This window comes from Rhinopithecus bieti, unplaced genomic scaffold (genome assembly GCF_001698545.2).
Source record: "Rhinopithecus bieti isolate Rb0 unplaced genomic scaffold, ASM169854v2 scaffold_79532, whole genome shotgun sequence".
Classification (NCBI taxonomy): Eukaryota; Metazoa; Chordata; class Mammalia; order Primates; family Cercopithecidae; genus Rhinopithecus; species Rhinopithecus bieti.
Window position 1 is genome coordinate 805,525 of NW_016830370.1, and position 12,449 is coordinate 817,973.

The window sequence follows — 12,449 nt, forward strand, 5'->3', positions numbered from 1 at the left end:
CCGGCGACCCGACCCCACCCCTCCTGCGACCTCTGCCCGGCGACCCCACTACCCCCTCTCCTCCCACGACCCCCATCCCGCGAGTCTGGTTTCCCGCCGCCTCTGATCAACCTCTCTCGCAGCTCGGCCGCTACTCCGCCCTGTTCCTCGGTGTGGCCTACGGAGCCACGCGCTACAGTGAGTGACTGCGGGCGGGGCCGGGGCGGGATCTGCTCGGCTTTCCTGTGGAGCTCTTCCTGTGCCATTTGGTGAACTCCAGCCCTGGAAGCGGGGCTGGGACGCATGCGAGGCTGCAGGACCGTGGCCTCCACCGAGCGTGACCCCTAGAGTGGAAACAGCTCACCCAAAGCTCAAGCTTCTGAGGCTCGGGCGGGGGACTCGAAAACGGCTGCTGCTTGTTGAAAACGGGTGCTCAGTGGGTGTTGGAGTGCTAAGGTCTGACGGGAGGCAGTCACTGTTCACAGAGGACGAGTGAGCCAGTGCATGAGGGGGTGGGCAGCAGGGACCCTGTAGCCTCTGGATTGGACTCTTTAGGGTGAAGGTCAGACGTTGACTCTCATTGACATAAAGAGAGGGGACAGCAGGTGCTCCTGGTTCACAGCGTCGCTGAAGATACCTTGACCTGTGGACTCAGTTCCTTTTATGCAGCATTTCCAGTGAAGTTTATTCCCCTGCATTCCCCCAAACAGGTTACCTAAAACCTCGGGCAGAAGAGGAGAGGAGGATAGAAGCAGAGGAGAAGAAGAGGCAGGATGAACTGAAACGGATTGCCAGAGAATTGGCAGAAGGTACGTGTGACACTGGCTCTTATAGATTGTCCCTCCCAGGTTTGTGCAGGGATAAGGAAGATGGAGGAGGACATTTAAGCAGAGCTAAGTAGATGTGGATTGTTTAAAAACAGGGAAGCGGCCGGGCGCGGTGGCTCAAGCCTGTAATCCCAGCACTTTGGGAGGCCGAGACAGGCGGATCACAAGGTCAGGAGATCGAGGCCATCCTGGCTAACACGGTGAAACCCTGTCTCTACTAAAAAAATACAAAAAACTAGCCGGGCGAGGTGGCGGGCGCCTGTAGTCCCAGCTACTCCGGAGGCTGAGGCAGGAGAATGGCGTAAACCCGGGAGGCGGAGCTTGTAGTGAACTGAGATCACACCACTGCACTCCAGCCTGGACCACAGAGCGAGACTCCGTCTCAAAAAAAATAAATAAATAAAATAAAATAAAATAAAACAGGGAAGCTGGCCAGGCATGGTGGCTCATGCCTGTAATCCCAGCACTTTGGGAGGCCAAGGCGGGCGGATCACCTAAGGTCAGGAGTTCAAGACCAGCCTGACCAACATGGTAAAACCCCGTTTCTACTAAAATACAAAAAATCAGCCGGGCATAGTGGCAGGCACCTGTAATCCCAGCTACTCAGCTGAGGCACGAGAATTGCTTGAACCTGGGAGGTGGTGCTTGAACCCGGGAGGCGGAGGTTGCAGTGAGCTGAGATCACACCACTGCACTCCAGCCTGGGCAGCAAAGCGAAACTCTTTGTCTAAAAAAAAAAATTAGCCAGGTATGATGGCAGGTACATGTAATTCCAGCTACTCAGGAGGCTGAGGCGGGAGAATCGCTTTAACCTGGGATGCAGAGGTTGCAGTGAGCTGAGATTACACCATTGCACTTCAGCCTGGGTGACAGAGGGAGACTCCATCTCAAAACAAAAAAACAAAAACAACTGGGAAGCTGACGTGGTCTTTTTAGGTTGCCTGAGTGTAGTAACATGTGCTTTTCTTCTAACCTTCTAGCCCAAGATGACAGCATATTAAAGTGAGTGACCCTGTGACCCTCTCTCTGGAGCAGCAGTGGATGAATAAAGCCTCCTGTGCTGTGTAATACTCTGGCTCCTTCTCATTTGCTGTCACTGGTTGTCAAACTCCTAGGTTGAAGTTCTGTCCATCTCCCAGTTCACATGAGGTGGAAGACAGGGAGGGGGTTTCAAAAGTATTAATCCACATGACCCTTCACAGACCCAGAATGCATCATATAAACACAGCAGGAAGGACAGACACGCGCGACCTGTTCTGTCTAGGGCATCCAGGTGGGTGCCCCAAAGGGTATCTGTAATGGTCAGTCAGCTGGAGGCCTCATGAGTACTGGGATTGTCTTGATTCTGAGTTCTAGGCTGCTGCTGTCAGCAGCCCAGACCCCTGGATGGGGAGAGGTGGGCACTGGCTGCCGCCCTTACAGCTTGGAGGAAGCTGGGTCCTCCACGATAACTCCTCACCCCCACCTGCCACTTCACAAATCCTCCCTTTGATCCCAGGAGGTGTCCAGGTCAGACTTGGGACTAAAATGATGTGACCTCATGAGGACAGAGCCTGAGTGCTGTTTGAGCTGTGCAGGGAGGTGGTCCTGTGGTGCCTGAGCGACTTCCCTCCCCTGCAGCCTTCCTGGGCTTCTCGCCCCTCCTGGCTGTGAGCTTGCCAACAGCTCTAACCCTTGGCCTGGTGGTTTGCAATGGATAGACTGAAGTTGCTACTTCCCAGTTACATGCCTTGAACAAATCTAGGCTTGGAGCCCCAGTTTGTAAAATGAGTTCATTTGCAAATGTGAGGCCAAAGGGAGAAGCAGCCTACAAGCTTTTCAGGACATTTGGTTAAGGTGAGGTTTGAGTGAGCAAGATGCTTTCACATCCTGTCCTGGCGTCCAGAGGGGCTGCTTGCAGGGTCCTTCAGAACCTCTTAGGAGCCCCTCATCCCAGTCCCAGGCTCTGGATACCAGGGGTCTCTGACCAGTGAGATGAAAATGAAGGCTGGGCGTGGTGGTTCACGCCTGTAATCCCAGCACTTTGGGAGGCTGAGGTGGGCGGCTCACTTGAGGTCAGGAGTTCAAGACCAGTCTGGCCAACATGGCGAAACCCTGTCTTTACTAAAAATACAAAAATTAGCTGGTTGTGGTGATGGGTGCCTGTAATCCCAGCTACTTAGGAGGCTGAGGCAGGAGAATTGCTTGAACCCAGAAGGTGGAGGTTGCATTGAGCCAAGATCATGCCGCTACACTCCAGCCTGGGTGACAGAGTGAGACTGTCTCAGAACAAAAAACCCAGCACCCCCTTCCTGCAGGCCTCTGGCTGTGCTGGGCATGTCTGCTGCTCTCCCACGCCCACCCCAATGACCCCATCTAGTTAAGTGTCAATTGGTGTCGGGAGCAAATGCTTTGGAGCTCCCATCATGAGTTGAACATCCTGAATTTAACATAATTCCCATTTCAACTGGGAAGTCTGTTTCTTTGCCTCTGTCCTTTACTCCAGGCTCACCAATATTTAGTCATGGGGGTGCACAGGCATTGGCATCCAGCCCCGCCCGCCCCTCCTGGTGCTGTCTGGAGCCATCAGAGCCACTGCGTGGTGTTCATTACAGATCATTTCTGCTCAGACCACTGAAGTTGGATGGCTGCTCTACCTGTGGCCTTGACCTTTCTGGCAGAATTTTTCTGATGGGTCAAATATAGTGTGGCTTCTGCTATCATTTTACCACAAATAATGGGCAAGTTGTTTTCCATTTATTTTATTCTGAATTTCTGAGCATGTGTGTTTTTCTAAACCAGATGAGAAACGGCCTGTGTGCATCTGTCTACCTGTATACACATATGTACATGTGTGGCTGCAAATGTTCTCGGTGATTTCAGAGTTCATGGATGGACCCTTTTCAAAGACCTCCCAGTGGTAACTATCCAAAAACTATGAGTAATGTAAGCTACAATTTATTCACAGTTGGCTTCAGTTTATAAAAACACGTGTGGTGGCTCATGCCTGTAATCCCAGCACTTCAGGAAGCTGAGGTGGGGTGATCATCTGAGGTCAGGAGTTTGAGACCAGCCTGCCCAATACGGGGAAACCCCGTCTGTACTGAAAATACAAAAATTAGCCACGTGTGGTGGTGGGCGCCTGTAGTCCCAGCTACTCGGGAGGCTGAGGCACGAGAATCGCTTGAACCTGGGAGGTGGAGGTTGCAGTGAGCTGAGATTGTGCCATGGCACTCCAGCCTGGGTGACAAAGCAAGACTCCATCTCAAAAAAAAAAAAAAAATTAAAATATTCAAAATGATCTTCAGTCATTTTCTTAGACTACCTAACCTCTGGTAGCAAATGGCCACAGGCAGAACCCACATCCTAGTGGGTGAAGACTGAGGGAGCCATTGGGTCCCCACCGGCCTGGTGCTCACAGGATACAGCAGGTTGAAGACTTGGGTGCTGGGCCGCCATTGCAAATTTCTGTGCCTACTGCAAGGGAAGACGGAAGATGGTGAGTGGGACCACCTGTGCACACCAGCCCTGTTCATTCCCTCCTGCCTGGTGTGACCTCTACCAACCCCTGCGGGAGGAAGGACAGTGCCTGGGCCTGTGACCAGTCCAAGCTGATTAGCCAGGCTGAGCCTTTCTTAGTGCTTTAGCCCCTGTTGACACTGTGCCCTGATTATGCTCATCGTGGCCTTCCACAGCCCTGAAGTCTCCTTGTTTATGTAGTATGGGATAGCAGGAATAGCATGGGGTAGGGGAATAGCATGGGATAATGGGAATAGTGTGGGGTAGTGAAATAGCATGAGATAGGGGAATAGCATGGGATAGTGGGAATAGCATGGGGTAGGGGAATGGCATGGGGCAGTGGGAATAAATAGCGTGGCATAGTGGGAATAGCATGGGGTAGTGGGAATAGCATGAGATGGGGAATAGCATGGGGTAGTGGGAATAATAGCATGAGATGGGGAATAGCATGGGGTAGGGGAATAGCATGGGGTAGTGGGAGTAGCATGGGGTAGTGGCAACAGCATGGGGTAGCTGGGTAGTGGGGGCAGCATGGAATAGTGGGACTAGCATGGGGTAGCGGAAATAGCACGGGATAGTGGGAGCAGCACGGGATAGTGGGAGCAGCATGGGGTAGTGGGAATAGCATGCCAAACCTCAGAGCTAAGGTAGCCAATTGCGGGCAAACGGCAAGACCACGATGCCTTTGGGATTTGAACTTGGGGGTGTGCTGACTTGTTACAACTTGTTATAAGTCTTTTATAAAGAACGTAACATGTGGTTACTTCTTTAGTGAAAAATGGGGTTCATCAGCTAGGAACAGGAAACTTTTCAGTTCGGGTTTGCTACCGAGATGGAGTCAGCTGCTGCTCTCGCCCGCCGTGGCCCCGCTCCCTGCACCATGGCCCTGTCCACCTCGGGGCTGCTTGAAAGTGGCTCTGCTTTTCTCCATTTTAACTCTGCTCTGCGCCCTGTCTTTTCACTTCGTTTTGGGAGAGTCACCGAGTCCCTGCCCTGCAGGCCACACAGAGCCAGACCTTTCTTGAGCGCCACCCTCTCCTCCTCCTTCTTCTCCTCCTCCAGAGCCTTCATTTTGGCCTCGTACTCATCAGCCAGTGCCTTCCACTCCTTCCTGTTGTTCTGCAGTCGGTCAAACATGGGCAGGATCTCTTCGTGGAAACGGGAGAACTCCTGAGGGGGGTCGAGAAGTCACCACGAGTCCTGTCCTTCCTGCTCTCCGAAAGTAAGATAGCCCTTCCCCAGCTGCTCCCCCTCGTAGGGGAACTGCCTGGCAGGAGGAGGGAGCGCCACGGAGGGGGCACCTTCCCAGCAGAGCCCTATCAAGGGAGAAACCTCGGGACTTGTGTTGGTGACACTAAAGCCGGGAGCTTTAGGGTGTGAATGCTTAAGATGCAGTGTTGCAGGGAGAGGAACCCAAGAATAAGCAGAACAGCTCAGAGGGTGGGGGCAGGGTGCCGGGCAGGAGTGGTGGGCGCAGGTGGACAGCAGGCCCTGCAGTGCCTTCTCCCGTCCCTCCCCCCCCACACGGCATACATCATGCAACACACCACACGTGTGCACTCGCGCACATCACACATGGAGTGTGGCGGGGTGGGGAAGGCAGTGGGGGGCACCTGCAGTGGGGTCGTGACCTGTGGCCACTTCAGGCCCAAATATCCTCCCTTGTCCCACCTTCTCCCTAGCACTGATGACCCGGGGCAGGGAGTGGGCACGTCCCACTTCAGGACAACTTCATGTGGAACCCATGGCATCCTCCTTGGGGCGTGGATTCCATCACCAGGGAGAGCGGCCGGAGGCAGGTGGCTCTTGTGGGCATCACACAGGGTCCCCACGGTCAGACCCCTGCCCCAGCCTGTCTCCCCCTCACTACCCGCCTTGCATCTTTGGAGACTCAGCTGGCACTGGACTATGGCAGATTGGCAGGGATGGGGCTCCTCCTGCTTTTCCAAACGCCACTGCGGGCAGGCACACCAGCAGACAGGCCAACCCAGCCTCGCCTCGAGGGTTCACAGACATGGAACGAATGAACCCACAGGGCTGCAGCCAGGGCCCCCAAAACACAGTGTGCTGGCTGCGGCGGGGGCCACTGAGGAGGGACTTCTGGGGTGGGCCTGGAGGCCATCGGAGGACATTCTGGGCTGGGAAAGGGCTCAGAGCTTCCAGGGGCGCAGCAGGGTGAGGATGGGCGGGGGCACCTGTCGGGGTACGGACACTGATGTTCCTCCTCGAGAGTGGCATGAAGCCGGCACCGGCATCCCTGCTCCAGTGAGGACGCCCGCTGGGCCCCTGTGTGAGTCCCCACGACTCCAGCCCACGGCCCCTTGCCTGCTCCCAGCCACACTGCCCCCGTCAGCTCGGAACACCTGTGAACCACGAACCTTGTACACGAATGTGCACACGAAGTCGATGAAGCCCACTTGGAGCTTGGGGAGCTCGGCCGCCTTGTTCCGGTCCATCATAGGCTGGTGGGAGGAGCAGAGGGCCAGAGAACAGTGACCGAGGAGGCAGCTCCTCAGACCCCGCCCAGCCCCCTGACCCTGCGACACAGATGTGCTCATGGAGACACAGCCTGGGAAGGAGCCTGCCTGACAGAAACTGGCTCTCGGGAGGGGAAGCTGACACCCTCCCCCTTGGCCAGCTGCTTCACAGCTCCTAGGAACTGTGGGCAGCTCCTTCCCACAGCTGCTGCTGGCTCCAGCCCATGGTCCCCTGAGGGCCGCTCCCTCTTGGCTCTGGGGACCCTTCTTGCAGCTGGGGAGAGGCAGGGAGGGGGATGGCGCTGTACACAGTGCCGAGCCCGGACAAGCTGCACTGCCCAGATACTTGGCTGACCAGGACCTTGCCATGCACTCGCCTGGGGCAGACAGATGTGCTCTGGAGCTGTTTCTAGTGTCAGACCCCGAGTGCCCTGGGCTATCTGTCAGTCCCCTCACAGCCTCCCCATGGAGGGTGAACCACACAGGACTCTAGAGGCCGGGTCCAGGGGATGAACCTGCTGCCTGTCCTTCCCCTGTGGGGCTTTGCTGACCAACCAAGGCCCCCATTCCTGCCGAGGCTGCATCTGGCCTAAGCCTTCTCCACTGCAGGCTCCAGACAGCCCGTCACCACCCACTGGAGCAGGTTTGTGAGAAAGCACAGCTCCCACCTGGTCCACGTGGGGCTGGGGCAGCCCTGCCTCTCCTGTTCCCTGGCGCCTACCCTACCTCTCCCATTTGCTGGCGCCTCTCCTGCTGCCAGCAGGTATCCAGACCCCGCTGCTAACCTGAGGACCTTGGCATTGTCCATCATACCACGGCGTGGGCAGGGACACTCCCCATGGGTTCTCTGCCCCCGTACCCTCCCCAGGGCTTTCCTGGGACACGGCTCGAGGCCCCACTGGGGTTCACCTGCAGAGCTGCCTGGACCCAGAGGCTCTTGGTGATGAGCCGGTGGCCCTCGTTCCTTCAGTGCCAACAACGTCACCTCTGCGTAAGCATCGCTCAGGGCACAGCTGCACCCAGATCCGAGCCACCCATACGCATGTCACGTGACCCCACAACCTGAGATGAAGCCCTCAGAACCCCCTGCCTGACCCCAAGCCAGGACCTGAGGCTCCCGAGGACCAACAGGGGTCTCTAATGCTCATTTCAGGAGTGGAAGGTTCCAGAAGCAGCACTCACAATGGGCTGCTGATCCAAGACTGTCCTTTCCAAGTCACCTTGCTCCCAGAACTCTGCAGCCACAAGGAGTGCGACCTGGAGGCACAGGAAGGCAGCTGTCTGTGGAGCTCTGAGCCCATGTGGAGGGGCCTGGGCCTGCCCCGTGAGGCTCTGAGCCTCGGTCTTCTCCTCCCCAGACCCCCAGGGTCCTCACCAAACAGGGTTCTGGTTGGGCACACTGCAGCACCCCCACCCTTGCCACCCTGGCCTGGCCCAGAGGCGGAGGAGGAGGCAGCCCTCAGCGCTCCTTGCAAACAATGGTCTTTCGTCTGCGAGGTTCCCACCGCCCTCCACCTCTCCTGCCGGCAGTCCCCTGTGCTGAGAGGTGCGGACTCTGGGTCTGGAGAGCTCTGTGTCCTAACCTTGCTCTGGACTTCCCAGGGCTTGGTGATGGCAGAGAGATCGCAGGCTGTCATCATCATGGCCCTACAGACACACAAGCCAGCATGAGTGCTGATGGGCATGCCTGCTGATGGGCATGAGTGCTGATGGGCATGAGTGCTGATGGGCATCTGCTGAGGGCAGGTGGTCTATATGTGTTTTCTTTTTTGAGATGGAGTCTTGCTCTGTCACGTAGGCTGGAGTGCAATGGCGCGATCTCAGCTCACTGCAACCTCCACCTCCCAATTCTTGGGCCTCAGCCTCCCGAGTAGCTGGGATTACAGGCGCCCGCCTCCATGCCCGGCTAATTTTTATATTTTTAGTAGAGACGGAGTTTCATCATGTTGGCCAGGCTGGTCTCGAACTCCTGACCTCAGGTGATCTACTCACCTTGGCCTCCCAAAGTACTGGGATTACAGGCCTGAGCCACTGCACCAGACCTGGTTTATATGCATTTTCTTACTGGGTCCCTGGGACCAGGCTGGGGAGGCACTGGTTGTGAATCACCATTTTACAGGGGAAAAAGTGGAAAGTCAAAATGAAGTAAGTTATTGCCAAGGGCTACAGACCAAGGCAGTGCCTGTATGCTCCCCACCTCTGCACCGTCTCCCTGAGAGTTGGGGGGAAATAAGGACGGTGCATTTGTTTCACAGGCCTCTAGGAGCTGCCGCGACCGGCTCTTCCTGCTCCAGAGCGTCTAGGGAGGGCTGCAGGGTTAACCAGCTGATAAGTGCGTCGGGTCCCTGCGGGGGAAGGACAGCCCTCGTGCCCCCTCCGCGCGCGCTCACATGACGATCTCCTTCCGGGTGGTCTCCAGGGACAGGTACTCCACCCAGCTCTTCTTGTCCTCGTAGTTCTTGGACTCATCCACGATCTTCTGAAACATCGCTCTCTTCCTGAACCCAGGAACAAGGGAGGTGCAGGTGGGAGCAAGTGTGGAGACCCCGCCCCAAGCGCCCGTCTGCAGGGAGGAGCGGAGCCGGAGCGAGGCCCCATCGGGGTGTGCGGGGCCGGCGGGCAGGGACAGAATCCGGGGCTGCGTCCCCCGGGCTAAACGGCCGCTGCGCCCCCGTGTCTGCTGGGGGTCCCAGGCTTCCCGCCCGCCCCGCGAGGCGCCCCTCCCGGGACGGCGCGCACTTGAAGTACAGGGCCAGGTCCGTGGCGATGATGGCGATGTCCATCAGGTGGATCACGTGCTCGTGCTGCCGCCGGTTCAGGTTCTGGTAGATGTTCAGGGTCTGCGGAGGTCGTGCCCAGCGCGTCAGGCGCCCTGCGGTCACCTCTCGGGGTGCCCGGGGACCCCGCCCCCTCCGCCCCAGCTGCCTGTGCCCCTCACGCCCTCGGTGGGCGGGACCCCTAAATCCGCCTGCTGCTCAGGGCCCTCCTCAGGGTGCCCTATCCTCCGCCAGCGGCTCCCGCCCGGGGTCGTCAGCTTGGGACGCAGATGGCCTCAGAGGTCACCACCGGGGAGGGCAGGGAGGGGGCCGCTGAGGGTCCAGGTCCTCGGGGGCCACTCAGAGCTCAGCTGCCCCTCATTCCCCCGCTGGTGGGTCCCAGGCCGCTTCCCCCTCGGCTTCCACCCCACCCCACGAGGGGTCCTTTCCAGATGTGGATCGAGCCCCACAAGCGTCTTCCCAGAGCCTCCGATGCACCAGCTCCCAGCCTCCGCCCTGGGCCTTCTCTTTCGCCCTCACCCAGTGCTCACCCACCCACTGCTCACCCTCCGCATCAGAACCCTGCTCCGCAGGATACGGCCCTGCGGTCCTGCGGACGCTGCATCCCCAGCTCCCACAGCAGACACCGAAAATGAGGATACCAACCTCCTCGGAGAGCAGGAACTTCCCGAACTCCAGGTGGTGCCGCTCCAAAATCGAGGAGCCGTGTAGTTTAGCCAAGGGGTTCTGGGACCTGTTACACAGGCGGTGGGGGTGAGGCCCATGGCACCTGCCCTCAGCCCACCCTGTGCTCTGCAGCCCCTCCAGATAAGCCCCACTTTCTTTCTTTTCTTTTTTTTGAGACAGGGTCTGGCTCTGTCACCCAGGCTGGAGTGCAGTGGTGCAGTCATGGCTCAACACAGCCTTGACCTCCTGGGCTTAAGTGATCCTCCCACCTCAGCCTCCTAAGTAGCTGGGACCACAGGCGTGCGCCACCATACACAGCTATGTTTTAAAAAGTTTTGTAGAGGAGAGATCTTGCCATGTTGCCCAGGCTGGTCTCGAACTCCTGGGCTCAAGCAGTCTGCTCGCCTTGGCCTCCCACAGTGCTGGAGTACGGGTGTGGACCACTGCCCCGGCGGTGGACTCCACTTTCTACATAGTCTGCTATGCGGAGCCCGATTCATGCCAAGGGCGTGGAGTTGATGTAGGGCTAGTTCACACGCCCGCCTGCGGTGCCTACTTCATCTGGTACAGGTTGTTGGTGCCACGGTGGTCGATGTCGTGGCACAGGCCAGCTGTCACCATGGCGAAGGCCTCCAGGTCTGTGTAGTAGCTCTTCAGTTTGCCGGTCTGTAGAGACAGGGCCGCCTTGCTCACCGGTCCTGGCTCCAGCAGGTTGGGGAGTGGTGAGGGGCTGGGATGGCAGAGGAGTCGGCCCGGGTGCCCTCCAACCACTGCAGGACTGGGAGGCGGGGTGCGCGGTGTCAGAGGGCGTTGCCCTCCTCCATCCCTCTGCCCTGGGAGGACCCCCATCTCATCCCTCCGGGTGCATGAGCGCTGCCCTTGGTACCAGGAGGGCCCGCACAACCCTGGTCATTCTGGCAGCCACGGACCATGAGCAGCGTGAACATCGTCTGGGCCACGTTGAAGCCATGACGCCAGTTGTGGTAGGTGATTCTCCGGTAGCCTTTGCTGATGGAGAACAGAAACCGCACCAGGACCTAGGGGAGCGGAGAGGACACAGGGCTCGGCGGCCAGTGTGTAAGTCCCACCAGAGTGGTACATGTGGTTGTCTGCATGGTGGAAGCTCTGCTGCGTGCCGTCATCCCCACACACTGTCTCCTGGACTCCCCGACCTTCCCCATCCCTGCATTTCCCCCTGGCCTCCGCTGGCCTTCCTGGGTAGGAAGCTGCCACATTGGCACCTATGGGGTGGAGCCAGGCAGGGCAGGAGCTGAGAACAGCCCCAGCCTTCAGGGGCTGCCCAGCCTCCATCCAACTGCCTGGCCTCAAGCTGGGAGGAGGACCCCTGGGGACACAGCATATTTTAAGATGTCAGTTTTAGGCATGGACATTTGAATGAGCAGAATGTGTGGGCTGCAGGCTGGGATGGGAGAGCCGATGTCTGCAGGGCAAGAGAATGCTGGTCACTGGGAGCTCTTCCTGCAGCCATTGTGATTTTTAGGGTCAGAAAATTATTTGGAAATAGCTTTCATTCTGCACATATTTCTATACATCTTTTCTTGAGTGTTTTCCCTTAGTATTTAGTAAAATTTATTTTGAAAATGCCGGCCTGCTGCACCTGTTCTCAGAGGGGCATGAGAAAAGAGGATTGATTCTCTTCCTTAGGCTGTGGGAAGCCCCCTGAGATGCAATGTTGGAAGCAGGGCAGAGCAGGAGAACCCAGGGAGGGCACGGAGCTGTGGACGAGGGCTGGGAAAGCCATCCCGTCCTTCCCATGGGGTCTCCAAGGAGCGCCACTGTGGCCAAACCTGGAGGGCCACTTTGTGCTCTCTGTTTAGGTGATGGGATGCCTCCCTTTCCTCAGCACCCCACACCAAATCCCCTGTTATTGCCAGATGATGTGCCTAGTGATCAAATTGCTTGGAACTCCCAATAATAAAACTTCAAATCTACCCATTCACCATCCATCTGCTGTCCACCCATCCATTCGCCCATTCATCGACCCATCTATTAATTCATGAATTGACCCACCTACTCATCTATCACTCATCCACACACTTCTCCATTCATCCATCCATCCATTCACTTATCCAACCATCCAACTACCACTGGCCCTCCCACCCATCCATCCACTTATCCGACCACCCAACCGCCACTGGCCCACCCGCCCATCCATCCATTTATCCGACCACCCAGCCGCCACTGGCCCACCTGCCCATCCATTC

At 57.4% G+C, this 12,449-nt stretch overlaps 2 protein-coding genes and 1 long non-coding RNA gene across 3 annotated transcripts in view; 2 read left to right on the forward strand and 1 right to left on the reverse strand.

Moving 5' to 3' along the window:
* ATP5ME (ATP synthase membrane subunit e) overlaps nt 1-1,876 on the forward strand; it is a 2,341-nt gene extending 465 nt beyond the window's left edge. The window contains exons 2-4 of the mRNA XM_017865441.1: nt 123-177; nt 690-788; nt 1,787-1,876. Of these exons, the coding sequence (XP_017720930.1) occupies nt 123-177; nt 690-788; nt 1,787-1,812 (180 nt within the window). The 3' untranslated portion in view covers nt 1,813-1,876. The remainder of the gene's footprint in view (nt 1-122; nt 178-689; nt 789-1,786) is intronic.
* A 1,544-nt stretch (nt 1,877-3,420) lies between these two features.
* Nucleotides 3,421-12,449, reverse strand: part of PDE6B (phosphodiesterase 6B) — a 74,850-nt gene continuing 65,821 nt past the window's right edge. The window contains exons 14-23 of the mRNA XM_017865442.1: nt 11,154-11,261; nt 10,781-10,890; nt 10,204-10,291; nt 9,521-9,621; nt 9,172-9,279; nt 8,365-8,428; nt 7,964-8,038; nt 6,683-6,766; nt 5,321-5,474; nt 3,421-4,262 (exon numbers count right to left, since the gene is read on the reverse strand). Of these exons, the coding sequence (XP_017720931.1) occupies nt 4,201-4,262; nt 5,321-5,474; nt 6,683-6,766; nt 7,964-8,038; nt 8,365-8,428; nt 9,172-9,279; nt 9,521-9,621; nt 10,204-10,291; nt 10,781-10,890; nt 11,154-11,261 (954 nt within the window). The 3' untranslated portion in view covers nt 3,421-4,200. The remainder of the gene's footprint in view (nt 4,263-5,320; nt 5,475-6,682; nt 6,767-7,963; nt 8,039-8,364; nt 8,429-9,171; nt 9,280-9,520; nt 9,622-10,203; nt 10,292-10,780; nt 10,891-11,153; nt 11,262-12,449) is intronic.
* On the forward strand, nt 10,782-12,176 carry LOC108524388 (uncharacterized). The gene is made up of 2 exons (XR_001884036.1): nt 10,782-10,860; nt 11,146-12,176. It is a non-coding gene; the product is annotated as an uncharacterized LOC108524388 (long non-coding RNA).